Here is a 22,964-nt window from a genome sequence, read left to right on the forward strand (position 1 = left end):
ATTTTAGCATGGAACTATTTTTTTTTTGTGTGGTGTCATTAGTATCAGACCCTCATTAAAAATAAAGGTCACACTTTACAGGAATGTTAAAGGCACCCCCAGGAATGGTATTTAAAGGAATTGAGTATGTTCAATGTTTTACTTAAAAGAATTATAAAAATTGCTGCTCCTTGCCAAACTACGTTTTTTGTACAGCCCCCATGCCATTTGTTTGGCAATCTCTTGACAATTAGCCTAAATAATGGCCATTATTGGTTTTTAAGTTTGGCTCCCAATGACTTCAATAAGGTTTTGATTCGGCAACCAGATTTTAGTAAGTTCAGCTCGTCCCTAGTCTTAAGCAATTTTTACAATTGTTGATATTCCTTTAGGCAAGTCATGTAGGAGTATACTGTACATGTATAGTAAGAGTAATACACATGTATTACTTTTTTAAATTTCATTTTTTTTTTTTTACAATAATATAATTAAAATTTTCATGGTTTTCCATACATGATTAGAGTTAGTGTTATGTACTATTTAACCAGTGCAACCAGTCTAAGCTTTCCCTCAGTTTATGTTTGTGCTAAAATAAACTTCCAGTTTTTTTTTACTAGATAGCAGTCAGAACTTTGGGGCAATATACCCAAAACATTTTCATGATCAAGTAAGTTTTATAAAATTAGAAAAAATGTACCTATAGAAAGATTTGGGTCCCCAAGGCAGAATCCGTTTTGGTAAAAGTACAAAAAAAAGGTAATGTGATGCAAGTTATCATGCTCAGAATGTGAAGGGGTAAAGTAGTTTATATTTCAGCTATGTTGCAAAAACGTATTATCGTATACTACTGCCACAGGTTGACAAAATGTAGGCTATTCTGGTATGTACATTTGATGCTTTTTGTTTCTTTGACATACAGTACATTTTATATAATAATCATAGGAATGGGACATTATCACAGCCCCTAACTTTCTGCAGTAATATTTATAAATGTTCCTTAGTTCTTTTGATCTGATCCTCTCTCTGTGAAATATATACTTTGAACTGTTTGATTGGTACTGTATATCTCTGAATCTGAACTAAGTAATGCTCCTCCATGCTCTGTTTACCTATATGTACACTTGATTGTCAGGATTTGGTATGTTATCTGAACTCTATCACTCTGTACTCTGTTATAAAACTTAAAAAAACATCAATATAAGGAATCATATTGGTTAAGTTGAGTTTATTTTTAGAAACCCATTTTTCACTTTTTTTTACATTTCAGCCTTTTAGCACAGTTCAAACATAGACTGCATATTGAGAGCACCATGGTAAAAAAATACCATAATGAGTATGAAAGGAACATTCTGTGAATGCAAAGAAATGTTCACTGTATTATAAAAAGACAAGCTTATGGTGGCATAACCATAAACGGGAAAGCTGTTATTTTCAGTGTGCTGGAGAATGTAGTAAATCTATACTACACATTTCAGCCAATACAATTAACAAAATGTATTACAATTAGGGCAAAACTAGCCCTTTTAGGAACACACAGTTGGGCAATACTGCTTTCTAACATACAGTAAATAGCCAGGGATGGCCTGCCTGTGACCAATTACATATCAATTTTATATCACAATGCAGAAATGGATAACAATGAGCATATTGCTTGCATATGTGCATTTACTGACAAATCCAAGCATAATGCCAAGTGCTTCGCCAAATAAAATAGGCAATCCATATTTTTCATTTGTTGCTTCTTGTGGCATTCAAGAGCATCTGCAAAACATAAGGGAGTTACTATTCCATGTTTTCGATTCATGCATTCCACTTGAACACAACGTGAGCAACCAGTAGATAACACATTCCAATCATAGTGGAGATGATCATCATGGGAAATCCCAACCTGTAAAAAAAAAAAAAAAAAGACAGACTTGTAACTACTTATAGTAAATAGGAGAACACATTAGTTACAATCAAGTTTTTTCTTTGCTGTCACTGCACATTGCCTTCTAAAAATGCCAATTGCCTGCTTGTTATGCTCCTCCAATGTCTTCAATACTTTACTCAATGTCCTGGAAAACAAATGTGCAGATCAGCAGCTCTGACTTTACTTTGACTTTCTAATCTGCATGCTTGACTTTCTAATCTGCATGCTTGTTTTAAACATTGACTAAAAGAACTGTGCAAGCAGCTAGCAAAGGGACCCTTTATTGTTTTTTAACTTTGGCCAAAAGAGGTTTTCCTTGTAAGCTAAACAAACCCTCATAGAAAAACGGTGTAATGCATGTCTTAATTTGCATGTGGAGGTGTAATATTTTGATTGTTATTCACTAGTAGGCTAAGGGTAGTGATATTAGTTTTATTATTACCATAGAGACTACTGATGAAGTAAAAGGCAACTTGCTGTTAATGGGAACTGTAAAGCTTTAAGGAAGTCCTTATATTTGCCACAAAGAATGGGCTGAAATAAAGTTTATGACAGGATTGGAGCAGGCCCTTAGCCTGTATTCACACTTGAACGGGTCAAGCCTCAAAATTGTGTGCAACAGAAAAATGGCAACAAACTACAGTACCTAAAATTTTCACAAGTGACAATTAAAAGCTTTTGCAGGCTATCCTTGTAGATAGAGTTAATTGTGATTGATGGCCTAAATATTATTGCTGTCATTCTGTTTACATATGTGTGTGGGCATTTGCATGTGTGTATGTGTGGGGATGCGTTAACTTTTTTCAAACTATTTTGCTATCACAAGGGAGGTAATAAGCCCCTCATGTGATTGCTTTAAACAGTGACAGGTACGCTTTATGGAGATATCAGGGGTCTACTAGACCCCCTGCCCTCAAAAGCAGCTGATCAAGCACAGATCAATTTCCCTGACTAATAGCCAGAGAATGACCATTCTGAACACAGTGGTGAAATTGTCACTTCCAGCTTCATATATCACAGAGGAGGTGGGTGAATATATGTTTCTCCATCTCTTCTGTGTGAAGGAATCCTGGGCATTTACCATGGTCCCTTGATCCTCAAACAGGAGAGCCTAGGAACCACCATGGGTGGTGGTTGCCCTTCTCAGTACTGTAAAAGCGATCAGGCAGCTGTAGTGCCACTAGGATCACTTTTAATAGAGAAACGTGAGTTACTAAACAGAAAAAAAATTATATATACATTATAGTGCCAAAAGTATTAGGACTCCTGCCTTTACATGCACATTAACTTTAATGGTATCCCAGTTTTAGTCCGTAGGCCCAAGTTGAGTTGGCCTACGCCATAAGAGTTCCCTTCACTGGAACTAAGGGTCCAAGCCCAACCCCTGAAAAACAACACCACACCATAATCCCTCCTCCACCAAACTTTACACTTGGCACAATGCAGTCAGGCAAGTACCATTCTCCTGGCAACCGAGAGAGAACATTGCTCTAGAGTCTAGTGACGGTGTGCTTTACGACACTTTGCATTGCACTTGGTCATGTAAGGCTTGGATGCAGCTGCATGGTCATGGAAACCCATTCCATGAAGATCTCTACACACTGTTGTGCTAATCTGAGGGCCACATGAAGTTTGGAGGTCTTTACCCATTGACTATGCAGACAGTTGGCAACTTCTGTGCACTGTGCGCTTCAGTATGCGCTGACCCCTCTCTGTCATTTTACATTGCCTACCACTTCATGGCTGAGTTGCCAGTTGCTTCCACTTTGTTATATTACCACTAACAGTTTACCATGGAATATTTAGTAGCAAGGACATTTTACGGATGGACTTATTGCACAGGTGGCAACCTATCATGGTACCATGCTTAAATCCACTCAAGCATTCTTTCACAAATGTTTGTAGAAGCAGTCTGCATGCCTAGGTGCTTGATTTTATACACCTGTGGCCATTGGAACACCTGAATCACCTGAAAGTGATTGGAACACCTGAATCCAATGATATGGAGGGGTGTCCCAATACCTTTTGCAAAATAATGTGTGTGTGTAGATATATATATATATCTATACACACTAACACACGGTATATGTATACATACACACTCAACTAGGTGGATGCAGCATTAATCCGATTCTGCATCTATTCCCCACTGACTCTGCACTGAGAACAAAGTGATCAAACACTGCTAATCACTCAGGTTTTCCCCTCCAATTTGAGCAGAGAGCAGTGACTGTCCATCACCAGCTATGTGCTCTACCCTCCCTGGTGCACTGGGGGCTGAGGAACACAGGGTGCAGTTGGCTGTCTCCTATTGGAACAGCTGGTCTAAGCATCTGTATCCCATATGGTCGGGATCTTTTCAGAGCCTAGACCTGCTCTGTGATGTCAGCCGACATGGGCTTTAGAACACCGTCAGCTGAAAACAGGTCACAGGAGTGCAGAACTAACTGCACTCCTGTGATCCATAGCAGGGGCGGACTGACAACTCATGGGGCCCCTGGCAATAGGGGATCATGGGGCCCCTGTGTCCTTGCCCAAACTCAAAAAAGCCTATGAAAAAGGTACCAGGGGCATCTCATGGGGCCCCATACTGACCCCAGGCACTCGGGCAGTGCCCGAGTTTCCAAATGGTCAGTCCGCCCCTGATCCATAGTATGTATGTAGCCAAAAAAGCATTGGCGATACTTCTCCTTTTAAAGAGAGCTGATTGCCAGCTGAAAAAAAGAGTACCAAGATCATGGCTGTAACTGTAGCCATGATCTTGGAATAACCCCTTGTTGACAGAATACTTTAATGCATATGATGGTCAGCAAGTGGTTAAGGGACATACATGTTTCATTGTGTGAGCTGCTTGAACATTCTCCCATTCTGATGTCCTCTGTTACCATCAAACCTTCTGACAGTGGAGTACTTGCCCGTATGGAAGAAAAATATATTTGAAATATATTTTAAAAATATTATTCCCAAATATATTGCCATATATTTGAAATGCTACAATTTTGGCCATATTCAATATATTTCAAAATATATTTCAATAAATATGTATATATACACTGTATGTTGAAATGCGGTTTTATTACAAAATATCTGAAAAATGTTTTTAAAAATACATTTCAAATATATTGTATGTCTTTAAAAATACAAATCTACATCTTTCGAATGCATTTACAAATATATGTAAAAATATATGCTAAAATTACTTTTTTATATGTTAAAAAAAATCTGAAGAATATATTTCAAAAATATATATTTTTTAAAATATAGTGGTGACACCAATACAGTGATCAGTGCTAAAAAAAAAAAATCACTGACACTGTACTGGAAGGGGTTAACATGAGGGGCAATCAAAGGGTTAACTGTGTGCTGATTTACTTTGGGCTGTGTGTGTTTCACTGTAATCAAACAAATCAGTGTGCATAAGCTGACAGGGAGGAGCTGTTTTGTTTGTTTGTTTACTAACAGTCCCCCTTTGGAAATGCTCAGCAATCACTGGAATACCCAGAAATGCAAACTCACGTATATATATCTCATTGTGTACACCCGTGCCACCCTGTAGCAGTATATCTGTTATAGGGTGGTCGGGAAGCGGTTAAAGAATAGGTTCACCTTTTGAAGCATGTTCCACCCATATTTAGGGTGGAACATGTAACATGTTCCAGCTCCTGCCGCCTCTTTTCTCAATCTCCCTTCAGTGTGATAGAAGGCAGGAGACCTCTCCTCACCCACTGTCACAATTCAGCACTGTCACAAAACAGCACTGTGGGGCCCCACCCAGACAGTTGTGTCATTCATTCACACTTTTCTGAGAATGAATGAACTACAAGTACCATCAGCCACCATAGCAGACAGCCTGTAGTTCTGAATGTACTGTGAGGTAGCTAATGAGTGCCCTCACAGATCATTCACAAGCCCTGCAGCTTTCAAACTGACAGCCCCTATGGAAGTACGGGCTGAATGCTGCAGGGATTGTCTGCAGAAGCATAACATTGCACCCCTAATCCACAGATCATGGGTGCAATGCTTTCCAGGCTCTTCCAGGAAAAAATAATAAATGCACATTTTTAATGCAAAAATATGCGCATTTATTATTTTTTCTAAAAAGGTGAACTTATCATTTACAAGATAACTAAACCCACAAACAAAAATGCAATATATTGTAGCATGCAGTATAGATATGATGGTTACTTTAGCTTTCTTTTTTAGGTGAAGATTTTTAGAAGATATGGAAAAATACCTGTTATTCTCTTATCACTTTCTGTGAGCAACACCAAAGAATATTTCCTTTTGCTGTCTTCATTAAGCCAACAATTGCCCTCCCCTTCATGTAATGGAGAGAGCTGCCCATATCAGGATTGCAACCCTAGGGTGAGGACCATGGCTCTGTCCATAGATACAGAACAGTGACATAGCCACCCAGGGACAGGAAGTATGTTATTTGAAGGATTACCAGGTGAAAATAAAGCAAAAGGAGTTTTTCAAAGAAAACAAGAGCAGCAACCACGCCAAGGACTAGTAACCTGTAACACAAAACATTTTTGATTTTGGGCTTGGATACACTTTAATGTAATCACTGATAATAAACCCATGTCTGAGAGGTAAGTTGTGCAATATTTTTGGCACAAGATACTTGTACCCAACAGTTGGCATAGGGCAATGTTTGCTCTTGTTTACAAATAAGCTGACTTTGATACATACTGACAAAGGAAAATGTAATCAAAGGCTGGTCCGTTATTCTACCAAAGGATCAGTGAGAGATGCATTTCCTAAAATAATCGTTAGCAATAACATTGTTATTCTAGTTTTGCTAACACAAATTATGATGTTTATGTGAGCAGGTTCATACCAAAAAGTACAAATGTTTTTTTGAAAACTAAATAATGTCTACAGTTAACATCTGTAGAGCAAACATAAAAAGAAGGTTTATAACTCCTGCAATATAAAGGGAGAAATAGATGAATGAAAGGCAGAGGTGACCACAGCATTCTGTATTAAGGGCTGACAAACTCCACTCCCTTTCTTGTTCAAGTAACAGGATCGAACTTCACTTGCTTTCTCCTTTATTCTCTAGCTGAACAAAACAAAGGTATTCTCCATTACTATCACAGACAAAGGCATCCAGACTCTGAAACAGGTATCCACTGTATACAGTTTAATAGTATCTATTCCAGACAAGTTCAATGCTGGATATTTGTATCACTGAAGCAGTATTTTTTAGGGACAGCTCATCCTGGTAGAGCTAAGACATTTCCCTTGTGCCCTACATTTACTCTGCATTAATTAATTTCCACGAGCTAATTCTCAGTAGAAAATTGTGATTTACATGATAATGAACAAAAAAAAAACCAAAGCGAATAATTCCAATAATAGTTTTCATTTGAAGGTCTTCTAAAATATGGCTAAATACAATGATGTGCAAGAAAAAAAAAATATTCATCAGATTTTACTATTCAATGTAGATAAAAAGCAATATTTTTGAGCTATCAAAACATAAGCAATAGTGGAATGATTATAAATTGTCCATTAAAAAACATTTATATAGTTTTATGGAAAATAAAAGACTTAGCCAGAACATGCATACAGAACATGTTTTTGTAAATACATGCACTCACCAATTAACTGGTTCCAAACTTACAGCATACCATTGTGTACAGCATTTTAAAATGGTATATGACTGGTAGAGCCACTTGCCTGGCCTGTGATACTAATGTTCAGTCTTCAATACCCATTGAGCTATTGACCTGCTTGTTTTGTATTAGTGGTTCCAAAAGTATTGAAGATTTTAGCTTAATGTGACAATCGGTCAAAACACTTTCAGAGGAGAGATCAGTAACAGTAGACTATTTTTATAATTTAGAGATGGACTAAGAGGCAGGCATAAAGAGTAACAAAAACAGATTACAATTTTGTGTTGAAATATATTGCCACTGGTGTATTCAAGATACAGACGTAACTACAACAAATCTTTTAAATGAACCAAAACAAAAACCACATAATTTTGAATTAGTATTGGGAGCAGTTGGCTTTTCAGGGAAAAGGGAAGTGAAAGAGTTAAGAGAGCTCGAAACAGGAAAGCACAAATTAAAGACAGCCACATTGCTACCAGTATGGTAATAGGTAGTCCTGTAGGAAACATGTCACAGTGTTTATTGAAAAGCATGCAAAAACAGAAGGGCTTCCTCCAGTTTAGTGAAGTACCTTAATTGGATGACCATGTTATTCACAGTATTTTCCCCAGTGAAAACAAGCTGTTTTCATCTATCAGCTTGACAAGGTTCTCTTTCCAATCTACAACACAGATTTCATTCTTTAACAAAGTCTCTCGAGAGAACCTAAAACAATGTTGTACAAGGCCCTACACTAGGAAAACACGTATGCAACCACAAGAGGCATTCTACTTACATTTACAGTACATTAAAAAAGTAAAATATGTTGAGTGTAATTTGTTTCTATACATTTCTACAATTTTAGCATTAATACAGATTTTAATACATTTTGTTAAAAAGGGTTTGGATTTTGCAATCTATGACAAAAAGAGAACAAAAATGTCTCTCCACTGTAAGACAATGAGCAAAACCCTGCATGACTGCAGCACAAGACATATGTTAACCCCTTGGCGCCGGCGCCTCCCAGCCCTTTAAGGGTTTCAGAAGCCGGGAGGCGGGGCGTGGTTTAGAGTCATGTGTCCGCCGTGACACAACGTCACGGTGGTCACATGATCGGGAAAGGTCCCGATCGAAAGAGGAGATTGGGACCTTTCTGTGAGTACCAGACGTGTGCTGGAAGCGCGCAGGGCATGCGCTCTCAGCACATATGTCTTTATTTAATAGAACGCAAATGTGCGGCTGCTCGGCGTCTAGGCCCAGACGCTGGGAGGCCGCACATTTGCATTCTGCCGATGTCAAGAGGTTAGTAACAGTAAAAATGTGTATAGGAGGTGGAAAGAACACTCCCTAAAGAAAAGAGGTTACTATTAAGAACTAAACTGGTGTGTAACCAGACTAAAAAGTTAATGTTTATTGTATACAAAAATCTAAAATTGTTTCCATTACTGCAATACATCCAGTATCAAATATAAATGTACACGCAACCATCACCAACCCTCAGACAACGTTGTCTTACCACTAACACAACTATACACTACACACAAGTAGCCACTTGAAAGTTGACAGACAAGGATGTGAGACTTCACTAAATTTCAAGGGAGGATATATGCAAGAGTCAGTAATAAATTGTAGCTCACAAAACAGTGGATCATAGATACATGGAGGTAATTAAAAAGTAGACTGTCTGGATGTCAATAAATTCCACATATAGCTATTTGAAATATGTAATTATAGATAAACTTTGACAGTTCTTTAACCACTTGCCATCCTGAGGATTTACCCCCCTAATGACCAGACCTTTTTTTGCTATTCGGCGCTGCGCTAATTCAACTGATAATTGCATGGTCATGCAATGCTGCACCCAAACAAAATTTGCGTCCTTTTTTTCACACAAATAGAGCTTTCTTTCTGTGGTATTTGATCACCTGTGTGATTTTTATTTTTTGTGCTATAAACAAAAAAAGACTGAAAATTTTGAAAAAAAAATTATATTTTTTAATTTCAGCTATAAAAAATATATAGTAAACTCAAATTTCAATATAAATTTAAGCCAACATGTATTCTGCTACATGTCTTTGGTAAAAAAAAATCCCAATAAGTGTATATTGATTGCTTTGTGTGAAAGCTATAGTGTCTACAAACTATGGTATAGATACTGCAATTTATGCCATTTTTTGCTATACAGCTCTGCGCTAGTTTAACTGACAATTGTGCGGTCATGCAATGCTGTAAATAAATTAAATTTATGTCCTTTTTTTTATACAAATAAAGCTTTCTTTTGGTGGTATTTGATCACCTGTGCGCTTTTTAATTTTTGTGCTTTAAACAAAAAATGACCAAAAATTTTGAAAAAAAAACAACTATTTTCTTATTTCTGTCAAATCCAAAAAAACTAAAATTTCATCATAAATTTAGGCCAAAATGTATTTTGCTGCATGTTTTTGGTAAAAAAAATCCCAATAAATGTATATTGATTGCTTTGTGTGAAAGATAATGCAATTTACACAGCTTTTACTTTCTGACTGCCCATCACATTTCTTGAGGTGCTAAAATACCAGAACAGTACAAACACCCCCAAATTACCCCTTTTAGGAAAGTAGATACCCTAAGCCATCTGCTGAGAGGCATATTGAGTCCATGGAAGATTTTTTTTTTTTTACACAAGTTTTTGGAAAATTACAAAGACATTGTTTTCTTTTTTTTTATACACAAAGTTGTCAGTTAAATTATTTATTTCTCGCACAAGCCATGGGTATATGTGGAATCACACCCCAAAATACATTCTGCTACTTCTATCAAGTATGGAGATACCACACATGTGAGACTTTTTGGGAGCCTTGCCACATACAGAAGCCTGAAATCCAATGACCACTTTGAAAGCCAGAAGGTGCGTAACCTCCTCATTTCACTTCCTCACTACCTATCACAGTTTTGGAGGCCCTGAAATGCCAGGATAGCACCAACCCCCCCCCCCCCAAATGACCCCTTTTTGGAAAGCAGACACCCCAAGGAATTTAAAAATAGGCATGGTGAGTATTTTGAAGATCTTATTTTTTCTCGCAAGGTTTTGAAATATAAATAAAGAAAAGAAAAAAACTGTTTTTGTTTTCTTTCTTCATTTTCCAAAAACTTGTGGCAACAAACGAGATCTGCAAAATACTTACAATGCTTCTTATCAAATTTCTGTGTTTGTAAAAGCAAGGTTTTTGGCTCATCTTCCCCACTCCCTTATTTCCTGTGAGTATTATGTTGTACCCGTTCTTAGCTGTTATACTTATCTGTAGCTTTCCAAGGTTATTCTGCAGAGTTTAGGAAGCCTTTTGATAGCAATAGAAAGTGAAAGAAGAAATGTATGCCTTGTGACATAATAATTGGTATATACGCTTGTAAGACATTTTCTATAACTCACTTAGCAGATGAGAGCACAAGCCATCTGTTGAGTCAAAACAGCGCTGTTTTTAATAAATCATTTGGATTCCTCAAGTCCATGTCCGGAGTTCTCTGGTTTGCCAAAATTGCTACTACACTACTGACACTGCACTTGCTGGTAGAGAAGGGGGTAAGCATAGGACTAAATGCAGGTACTTGCAGGTGCCAGGGCTGATCCTGCCAACACTGCATTTTTGGAGACACTATATTAATGTGAACGCTGGTATAGTGCTGGTCTGATCAAAGATATTGATCCGTTCAGAAGCTATACTATCAATGGAGGTTTACTGTGTATGTGAGCGTGTTCCTGGCAATCAAGGGGTTAAATGTGATTACTGGCATACTAACGGGCAATCTGAGGCTATCTGGCAGGGGTGCTGATGCTAACTGATGCTAGCGCTATCTGAAGTTACCAACAACACTAATACAGTGATCAGCAAAAAATCTGTACACTGTACTAATGACACTGGTGACAGGGCAGTGAAGGGGTTAACTTGGGGGGGGGGGCGATCAAGGGGTTAAATGTGTCCTAGAGTGTTCTAACTGTAATTGTGTAGTGCTTTTACTAACAATGTATGTTGATTCTTCTCTCTCTGGGATGGAATGTGACCAGAGATAGATTTCATCACTTCCTGTCCTGTGTAACGGTCAACACAGGACAGATAGGACAGGGATTGATCATCCGACTTGGGCCGGACATCACTGACCTAAATGGTATTATTGATCTCTTGGGAATCAAATCGGGGCACCCGCGGGTCGGCGAGGGGGTGCGCAAGCGGGAGGGTGAATCACGTATATATATATATATATATTGCTACCCTGAAGCAGTAAAATTTCTGTGGGTGGTCCTTATGCGGTTAATATACAGTACAGCATGGATGGATGGATATCTCCTACAAGCATTCAGGGGCGGAACTTTTCTTAGTGTCTCTATTCTATTTCATTACCTGCAGTGGGTGTTACCTACAATCTGATCACGCAGTGCCCCTTTTAGTGTACAGTTTATGGATGGACAGCTATATCTGCTGGCTCATTACCATACATATTAAAGAATGCTCATAGTTCATCTATAATTACATCTTTCAAATAGCTGAAATACTTGGAATTTAGTGACATCTGGTCAGTCCACATTTTGATTACCTCCATGTATCCATGATCAACTATATTGTGGGCTACAATGTATTACTGACCCTTGCATATATCCTCTCTTGAGTTTATATTGAGGGACTGACAAGTTTAGTGAAGTCTCACATCCTTGTCTGTCAATTTTCAAGTGGCTACTTGTGTGTAGTGTATAGGTGTGTTAGTGGTAAGACAACCTTGTCTGAGGGTTGGTGATGGTTGTATGTATATTTATATGTATTTATACTGGATGTATTGAGTAGTGCAAGCGATTTTAGATTTTTGAATACAATAAACATTAAAATTAACTTTTTAGTCTGGTTACACACCAATTTAGTTCCTAATAGTAACCTCTTGTCTTTAGGGAGGGTTCTTTCCCCCTCCTATACACATTTTTGCAGTTTCTCTGTGGTTACATATAACTACACTTAGAGTGTTGGCATTCCAGATAAAAAATGCTCCTGATTGTGGCATTTTATATACAGTATGTTAATAACATATTCTAAACTGTGTCAGTGTTTTAATTACTGGTAATTTGTGAATGCTTTGGGGAAAGTAATTAAACAATTTTGCAATTTTAATTTTTGAAAAACAAAAATCCTTTGTACTGCTACAATACCACTAGAAACTGTATAAACCCCCTCCCAATCCCAATAACCCTAATGATTATATTAGCACACAGGGAAAAGTCAACACAGTCCCAGCAGCTGGAAAACTAAGCCCCCCTGGGCAGATGAAAATATATTAAAAAAAATAAACAGGACCAGCTCTTTTCATAAAATTCCCAATGTCCAATGCATTTCATAAAGATATTTTATGCTTTCGCATTCCCTTGAAGAAGTCCTATTGGAAGAAATGTGGTTTTATGAAAATAATGCACTATGGCCATATTTAAATTCTTTCTACATGCTGCTGAGAAGAATTGCATTAGATTGTATGAGTGCTGATACAGACCCTTATTCAGTGGGATGAGGGTCTGGTAAAGTATATTGTCTGGATATTGGAAAAGAGGTAAAACCTGAGAATTGGGATATACGCCAAAATTGAAGTAATACCCGGTAAGTTCGTTTGTCAGTGAGGATGTGTGGATGTTTTTATCAAGTACATGGCATTTTTAAAATAATGTGAGCACATAAATAATTTCTGAATTTAGAAACTTTTTTGGGATATACTACACTATATTTTTGTTTTTGTTTTATTTGGTCCTTAGATACAACACATGTCCTGAGGAGAAAATCAATTTAGAGAAAAGAAAGAGCACAACACATGTAAATGATGATTCACAACAAACTTGATTTGACCCATATGTAATATGAAGGGTGAGAGCATAAAATATCTTTTTAGACTGCAATGGACATTGTGATCTTTAAGAAAAGCACTGGTCCTGTTTTATATACAATACCAATAGCTGCTGTGCACCAAATGCTATTCTCATGCATACACAATACTGTCACAAGTCAGCCTGCAGTTTCTTGTTTGTCTATTCTTACCTACTTGCTGCAGTGCTGTTCCTGATCCCTGTCACATGTGTGTTTGTCTGTGCTCACCTATTGGCGTTATCTACTGTTCTCTGTGTTTTATTTCCATCCCTTCCATCACTTCCTGGCCCGCCTCCTTGTTTGCCTGCCTATATAAGACATGCTCAGTCTAGGCCACTTTGCCTGAGCTCCTGTGTGTTGCTATTGCCTGTATCCTGCATTGACTACTTGTGTACCGACCCCAGCTTCGTTCTCTGACTATGCTTGTTTTCAACCTGTCCTGACCTCGGCTAGTCTATCGGATTCCGTTTGTATTCTCCCATTGTACTCTGCTCCCGTGAGCAGTCTCCTCATCCTCAGCTGTGTGTAGCTGGGGGCCGCAACCTGGTCCCAGCTTGCTGCAAGTCCATTCCATCAGGGGCTCTGGTGAAGAAGCAGGCTGGGGCTTAGACTCAGCGCCCTGGGGAACCCCAAGCTGAGTATCTACAAGGGCTCACTACCACAGGTGCTGACAGTTTGCTTAGGCCATGAGCTCCTCAGAGACCCTGCAGCCTCTCCTGAAACAACTCCAGTGTTTGGTGCAGAGAGTCATTGTCCAGCAGGCCTATAAGGAACATATTATGCAGTGTCTGCAGGAACTTTCCTCCTGGTTGGATCAGCTGCAGGTTGTGCCCCCTTCCTCACCCTCTGTTTTGGCTCCTGCTCTGGTCCTTCAAAACTCCAGCTGCCTCCACTGCCTCACTTCTCTGGTGATCCCAAACCTTGTCGGGGCTTCATCAATCAGTGCTCAATTCACTTTGACCTAGCAGCCCAACATTTTTCTACTGACCGTTACAAGGTGGTGTACATGATTTCCCTCCTTTCTGGTGAAGCACTGGCTTGGGCCTCACCACTGTGGGAGCGTAAAGATCCAACTATTTGCAGCCTCTCAGCCTTCCTGCAAGCTTTACGTAAAACCTTTGATGTGCCTGGCAGGACTTCATCTACCGTAGGAGCTCTTCTTCGGCTTTGTCAAGGTAGCATGACTGTTGGACAATATGCAGTTCAGTTTCACACCTTAGCTTCGGAACTGGCATGGAATAATGAGGCCCTTTCTGCAACCTTTTGGCAGGGTCTAGCAGACCGTATTAAGGATGAACTAGCTGGAAGAACCATACCCACCACCCTGGATGGCTCGATTGCTCTTAGCATTCAAATTGATATCCGCTTCCAGGAGCAAGATCTGGAAAGGGCTTATCCATGTCACCCCCCAGTGGGTTTATTTTCTCCTGTTTTCCAGAAAGCCCCTGATCAACTTGCCTCTGCAACCGTACCGACATCTGAAGAGCCTATGCAGTTAGGACAAACACACCTCACTCCACAAGAGCGATCACATCGCCTAAGATTTGGTCTATGCCTTTACTGTGGGGCTGAAGGTCATATAATTAAGTTCTGTTTTGTCCATCCGGAAAACTTGGGTTTAGGTCAATCTGAGGGAGGTAATCTAGACCAGAACCTGATTTCTGCCACCTTCCCTCGATTTATCATACCTGTCACCATTCATTGGGCCCTGAACTTGTACCAGGTTTCTGCTTATGTGGACTCTGGGCAGCCGGGAACTTAATCGAGCAATCTTTGGCTAATGAATTGGGCATTCCTCTTTTCCCCTTGATGACACCCCAATTAGTATCTACAGTTGATGGCTCTACCTTGGCCTTAGGACCTCCACGCTTCCAAACCACCTCCATAACTATGCATGTTGGCGCTCTTCATCATGAGGAAATCTCCTTCCTGATCCTCCCTAAGTCTTCTAGTCCCATCATTCTTGGACTTCCATGGTTGCAGAAACACTCACCCAATCTTGATTGGAACTGTGGCCAAGTATTGTCTTGGGGGTCAAAATGCAATCGGAGTTGTCTCCCTAAGGTGCTCCCACCTCGCACTGTACCCATGGCTGAGGCCACCGCCTCTCCGATGCTCCCTCAACATTGCCAGGCCTTCCAAGATGTTTCTTGTAGTAAAGCTTCTGCCCTGCCTACTCCTATTGCGGGCCCCCTTCCGGTGCTGTCCACCTATAGTTCCTTACCCTCTTTGCTGCCCAAACCATCGGTCCCTTTACATACTGTGCAGCTCAGAGCTCTTATTTCACTACTTTCTGGATGGGTGGAGGCCCCAACATCTGTGACCTCTGTACCATCTGAGTTCCCAGCATCGTGTGCCCTGCCTCCTGAGACCCCAAAACTCCTTTCAGCTGCTTTGGACCCAGCCGTGGTTTCCATATTAGTAGCTACTGTACCTTCAAATTTTTCCCTGGTGCCAAGGTTTGGCTCTCTACCAAAAATATCGATCTACGAGTACCCTCTATAAAATTTGCTCCTCGTTTTATTGGTCCATTTACCATCCTCCGCCAGGTCAATCCTGTTGCTTTTAAACTTCGCCTCCCTTCACATCTGAAAATCCCTAATGTTTTCCATGTTTCTCTTCTGAGACCATACATCATCAACAGGTTTTCCCATCCTCATCGTCATCCTTCCCCAATAGTGAATACTTCAGATCAGTATGTAGTCAAGCAAATCTTGGATTCTAAATTCAGAGTGAAGCTCTTGTATCTAATTGACTGGAAGGGATATGGTTCCGATGAGAGGTGTTGGATTCCTTCTACTGATGTTTCTGCACCCCGTCTGGTGGAAATGTTTCATCAGACGTTTCCCCTTAAGCCTGGCCCTGAAAAAGTGGGGACACCTCGTAAGGGGGGGGGGGGGTACTGTCACAAGTTAGCCTGCAGTTTCTTGTTTGTCTATTCTTACCTCCTTGCTGCAATACTGTTCTGATCCCTTTCACATGTGTGTTGGTCTGTGCTCACCTATGGGCGTAGTCTGCTGTTCTCTGGGTTTTATTTCTTTCCCTTCCATCACTTCCCGGCTCCCCTCCTTGTTTGCCTGCCTATATAAGACATGCTTAGTCTAGGCCACTTTGCCTGAGCAACTTCCTAGTTGTCTGAGCTTCTGTGTGTTGCTATTGCCTGTATCCTGCATTGACTACTTGTGAACCGACCCCGGCTTCGTTCTCTGACTGTGCTTGTTTTCAGCCTGTCCTGACCTCGGCTAGTCTATCGGATTTCCATTTGTCTCCTCCCATTGTACTTTGCTCCCCTGAGCGGTCTCCTCATCCTCAGCTGGGCGTACCTGGGGGCCGCGACCTGGTCCCAGCTTGCTGCAAGCCCATCCCCACCATCAGGGGCTCTGGTGAAGAAGTAGGCTGGGGCTTAGACTCCACGCCCTGGGGAACCCCAAGTTGAGTATCTACAAGGGTTCACTACCACAGGTGCTGACAAATACAATAATAATATAAAACAGTGCAGCACTTACTCTGTACAGATAATCAAATATAAATCCAATACACTGTAAATACATCCAATCATTGTCAGCTCAATGTTTAGTCACACTAAATAAAAGTCTGTGTTTAATTTCACTCTGTGTTGCATGTTTCCAACAATATCCTATTTATGCCACCTTCACTCCAGAGCATCTAACACCACAAAGTTGGGCTCTCACCTCCACTGTGTGACCTCTTTGTAATGTATAATAGTAGGTCATACACAGCGTTTTGCCCTTTAAATAGGGTCCCCAGGTCTCTCGCTGCTGCTTGTATCTCTCCTCCTCCTCCAGTTCTCAGGGCTAAAAGAGCAAAAAAAGGCAAAACTCCAATAGTGCTTTACCATTTAAAAAGAACTCTATTACAGATGAAACCCAGTAAAAGCACTCACATTATATAGTGCACATTATATCCATGCACTTAGATGGCAAAGCTTCCAACATATACACAGGGACATGCGCAGCTCATGCACATAAAAATGCATCATAAAACCTCCTTACTTCTGGGTATATGAGGTGAGCAATATCGTCACCTAAAGCTAAACCCAACACATTTTGTCACGTGACTTTCTCAGGTAGGGAATGCAGTCATACCTTTTTGTGACTTTTCACTTTAACATTGTTGTGTATAAAATATGAACTATTCAGCTTGCATGATGAGTTTGATAGACAAGAACTAAACTACAAATATTCTATGTTTTTGCTAAATCATGTATGTTTTTCAAACCACTACAATAGAAGAAAAAAAAATGACTAAACTGAGCATCAAGTCTCTTCCAAAATTAGCTCTGGTTGCACAATGTGAACATGAATCTGTAACTTAATTTCACTTTGTCTACATAAATATTTAAAAAGTACATGCCACAGTATGGATGTGAATAAAGCAAGTATGATGTAACCGGTTATAAGAATCCAAGTGACACTGACAAAGAGCACTGAAAAATATCCATCCCAATAAACACACTGCAACAAGCTGCAATTTGCTCTTTTACTGTATTACTAAAAGCTGCATCAGTTTTGATTCAACATTGTTTAAGTGTTTGATGAACCAGGCTTCTGATTGCTTATCAAAAGAGCACACAGCTGAATTCATGAAAATTCATAGATAATGTTGAATAATGATAACATATCTTGTTTATGGATAATTGCATTTTGAATGATCACTAAGAACGCAGCATACCATGGAAGTTTTAGCTGATAGTTTGCATGTCTAATGTACTTAATAAAAATGTTCTTCATGACACACAGTAAAAGATATACGTTTTGACTAGCATTTTTACAAATTACAGGATTTTGCTACTAAAATAAATGTTATTAAGAAAATCTAATAGTAAATGCAATATAATTTTGTGAAAAAGTAAGTATGCTACATGGAAATTGTATATTCTTTTTGTAGCCAGGTGCCAGGATAAAGAAATGGAGAAAGGGATAAGGCCTTTTGCTGTTCTACTGCAATGCTGTTGTTATGCTGAATTATCCATTCCATCCAGAAGGGGGAGTGCTGTGTCAAATCATCCCATAGACGCCTATGTTGAGTACGGTGAACCATGGGCATTGTAGTTTGAGTCGGTCGCTATTAAATGGGGCAGCAACTTCTGCATCACTACAGTTCCCAGGAGTAACAGTAATTTGAGTGACAAGGGGGGAGTGAGAAGCGTTTTACTAAACTGTCCAGGAAATGACTTCCTCTTGGCACCAAGGACTCGGGAGAATGCACATCTGCATCTTTGGTCAGATTGTTGAATCAAGCCTAGAGGGTCTGGCTGGGGAGCTGAAGCAGCAGAAAGCAATGCCCTTCCTTCAGGGCACAGAATGCATCAAATGAGCTTTGCCATTGTCACAGGAGACCAGAGAGGTTCCTAAATACAACTTCCCACATCACAGTTTCAGAAACACACCAGAGGAAGCGCTGGGTGCCCTATTCCACAGTGAGCCATAGACTGGAATGCAGGGATCGGTGAGTGGGCTCAGCGTCTGTTGCAAACCCTAGAATCGGAGTTATAAAGCAGGACATTAAGCACACCCCATTGCATCCAAGACTCACCCTTATGCCTCCCTCCTGTTTTATTGGACATTCTTCCTTGCAATAGTTGCTTCATTCTTTTCTATCAATACATGCTATCTGCTTGTTTATCAGGACCATCTACAAGTGCACCAATGTCCCCTTTTAGGCCCCAATGATAGCTGAATACCCCCCCCCTTTTTTTTAAGAGACTGCCCTTTTCATTGGACTACCACCTATGCACCACTTAATTTGTCCTTTTCCATTATTTACTACCTCTTCTTCTACAAGAACAATGCACACCAGTGAGTCTAGGCCTAGCACCACCACCATTAATGCATCCTGACAGTAAAGTATTGCATGTGATAATTTTGAGGTTAATTACAGTTCACAGCTGTATAAGTGGTGCTGCTGTTGTTTACCCTAAACTGGAGACTAATCGTTAAATTACTCATTTATGGTCACTTATCTTGCATACTAAAATTGTTAAATGCTCTTTTATGGATATAAACTATACTGCTTTGTGGATCACTAAGTTTAGAGGTCTCATTGTTGACTGCCATGTATTAATTCTAGAGAGTTTCTGTGCCCTCACATGGTCAAATGTTCAACCCAGCTTGTCAGGAGTGCTGAGACATTGAAATGGTTGAGGCAAGGAACGGGGGGATTAATTGTAATCCACGGACCCTTTGGAGGTAACGCTACATTTTGAAAAGGCATATATAAAAGATCTTCATTCATCCCCTACAAATAAAGGTGATCTGGTTGAATAAAAATACATTCATAAAAAATTTAATTGAATAAAAGAGATAAATTTGCTTTCCAATTATTTATGAAAAAATTCAACAGACATAATAATGCACTGTGGTAAAATTAATATACGTTTGTCCTTAGAAGCCAGTATTACCTCTATTAGCAGAAATTACTTCTTACACATAGTAATGTCTGTGAATCTGTCACAAGATTCTTCTCTTTTGGGACCAAAGAGTAGCTTTTATTACAGTGATCACAAACCTAGCATTAGATGTTATTCTATAGATGTTATTCAGTGATGAAAGTAAACCTACCCATTCATTGGAGCAAAATAGGCAATGGATCCATATACACACTATATTGCCAAAAGTATTGGGACACCCCTTCAGATCATCGAATCCAAATGGCCACAAGTGGCCACGGCCACAAGTGTATAAAATTAAGCACCTAGGCATGCAGCCTCCTTCTACAAACATTTGTGAAAGAATGGGTCATTCTCAGGAGCTCAGTGAATTCAAGCGTGGTACCACAATAGGTTGCCACCAGTACAGTAAGCCCATCTGTGAAATTTCTTTGTCATTAAATATTAATTATTTAAAAGTGGAAGCAAATGGGAACAGCAGTAACTCAGCCACGAAGTGGTAGGCCATGTAAAATGACAGAGTGGAGTCAGCGCATGCTGCAGCGCACAGAAGTCGCCAACTGTCTGTAGAGTCAATAGTTAAAGAGCTCCAATCTTCATGTGGCCTTCAGATTAGTACAACAGTGTACAGATAGCTTCATGGAATGGGTTTCCATAGCCAAGCAGCTGCATCCAAGCCTTACATCACCAAGTGAAATGCAAAGCGTTGGATGCAGTGGTGTAAAGCATGCCGCCACTGGACTTACAAATCACGCTTCCCTGCCTGGCAATCTGATGGATGTGTCTGGGTTTGGTGGTTGCCAGGAGAACGGTACTTGCCTGACTGCATTGTGCCAAGTGTAAAGTTTGGTGGAGGGGGGATTATGGTGTGGGGTCTGTTTTTTCAGGGGTTGGGCTTGGCCCCTTAGTTGCAGCAAAGGGAACTTTTAAGGCGTCAGCATACCAAGACATTTTGGACAATTTCATGCGGGCACAGTTTTGGGGATGGCCCCTTCCTGTTCCAACATGACTACACACAAGGGCACAAAGCAAGGTCCATAAAGACATGGATGAGCGAGTTTGGGGTGGAGGAACTTGACTGGCCTACACAGAGTCCTGACCTCAACTCGATAGAACACCTTTGGGATGAATTACAGTGAAGACAGCGAGCCAGGCCTTCTTGTCCGACATCAGTGCCTGACCTCACAAATGCACTTCTGGAAGAATGGTCAAACATTCCCATAGACACATCCCTAAACCTAGTGGACAGCCTTTCCAGAAGAGTTGAAGCTGTTATAGTTGCAAAGGGTGGGCCAACTCAATATTGAACCCTACAGACTAAGACTGGGATGCTCTTACAGTTCATGTGCGTGTAAAGGCAGGTGTCCCAATACTTTTGGCCATATAGTGTGTATGTGTATATTATATTTTTATATATATATATATATATATATATATATATATATATATATATGGTTAGAAGAGCTCTCCAGCACTCCAGAATGTACCACCTCAGACCCCAGATGACTTCTCCTCTTCAACCAGCTGCCTGAGGGAGTCACTGGACAAGGGGTGTGGGCCCAGAATATGCCACTCTTAAATCAGCAGTCCCAGATGGGGGCTATTCAGGTTTCCCACCAGAATGCCCTGTTCCCTTATCTGGCCCAGGGTGTGTGGGATTACTCACTCATTCCTCTCCTGTAAGCTTATGCATTGGTGGCTGCCTGCAGGCCTTACACTGGGCTGGCTCCTTCCCTGCTTCCCAGGCTATCCTTTCTCAGGGAATGGTTGAGGCTGAGAGATCTTCCTTTCCAGCTCCTGCCTGCAGATAGGCCCCTCTCCTGGACCCCCTCACAGGCCTCTTCATCCTTCTCACTACATCTACACCACCCAAACTCTCCTGCTGCTGAGCAGGCTCACCCACACTTAAAGGCTGCCCTGTCCCCATGCCAAGCCTCCTGCTAGGGGATTGGTCCTCTAAATGTGCAGGCCAGCTCCTCTTCCTCACCTCCACCCACTGCTTCTAGAACCTTCTCCAGGTTTCTAAAGCAGGATGAGGTATTAGGGAACTGACCTGCAGAGCCTCCCAGCCCTGACCTAAAATACGTCTCTGACTGAGCCCAAAATGCTATTCAGCCTTCCTAGCTGAAAAAAAACTTGCTATCTCCCCCTAGCTACCTAGGAATGTATTACATTGATATAGTATGTACCACTGTTTTGTCATATCATAAGGATTACACTATTTGTCTCACATATTATGTACAAGTATGCTTCCCAATCTTGATAATAACTACACATCAGTCAGTATTGTCCATTGTTTATTTTTTCTCATTTTTATGTGTATTTGTAAACTGAAAAATGTAATAAAATATTAACCACTTCCTGCCCAGTCACTGCATATATATGACTGTTAGGGACAAGTGCTGCTCTGGGAGGACGTACCTGAAATACATCTCATGCAAGCCCCCAGGGGCGTGCATCGGCATGATCCTGTGACTGCTGTGTCCAATGGACACAATGGATCACCGATCAATGTACCAAGCTATGGTTCTCTGCCCTGGTACAAAGTGATCACTGTGACCAATCATAGCTATAACAATCGTTCACAATGACTGCAGCCGAGAACTGACAGAAATTATTATACAGCCATCATGACTGTAAAAGCATACATAGTAAGCAAAAAAACAAAAATTCTGAACACTTCCCTGGAGGAGTGCACTGCACTGCTCTTGCGATATATATATATATTTATTTTTTTTACATACTGTCATCAGAGCAAATGCAGTATCACTATGGTGCTGCTGTGGCAATGATCATGTACAATGGCTGGCTGCTCTAATATTACTGTATGTCAGTGCATTTAGCCATTAACTCTGATCACTTTCAAAGCAGTAAAATGTCACCAGACCAGTGATGCCAGTCAGTGTCCCTAATCACTGCCGCACCAGTCAGTGTCACCAGTCATCGCCACCCACTCCCAGTGTCTATAATCACACCACTTACAGTGTCCCTGATCACCACCATACCAGTCATATTGTCCACAATCAACACAATACCAGTCCCAGTGTTCCTGATCTCTGCCACAAAAGTAATTTTGACCCTGATCAATGTCACACCATTTAATGTGTCCCTGATCACTGTCACACAAGTCAATGTCCCTAATCCCTGCCATACCAGTCATATTGTCCTTATTTACCATCACACCAGTTATA

At 40.4% G+C, this 22,964-nt stretch overlaps 1 protein-coding gene across 1 annotated transcript in view; it reads right to left on the reverse strand.

Annotated features, from left to right (window-relative positions):
* Positions 1–1,189: 1,189 nt before the first annotated feature.
* The window catches only part of OCA2 (OCA2 melanosomal transmembrane protein), a 444,033-nt gene continuing 422,258 nt past the window's right edge, over positions 1,190–22,964 (reverse strand). Inside the window, exon 24 of the mRNA XM_089693490.1 lies at positions 1,190–1,867. Coding sequence (XP_089549616.1) covers positions 1,780–1,867 — 88 coding nt within the window. The 3' untranslated portion in view covers positions 1,190–1,779. The remainder of the gene's footprint in view (positions 1,868–22,964) is intronic.

This window comes from Staurois parvus, unplaced genomic scaffold (assembly GCF_062004578.1).
Source record: "Staurois parvus isolate SC_StPar_1 unplaced genomic scaffold, SC_StPar_1.0 ptg000634l, whole genome shotgun sequence".
In the NCBI taxonomy this organism is placed as follows: Eukaryota; Metazoa; Chordata; class Amphibia; order Anura; family Ranidae; genus Staurois; species Staurois parvus.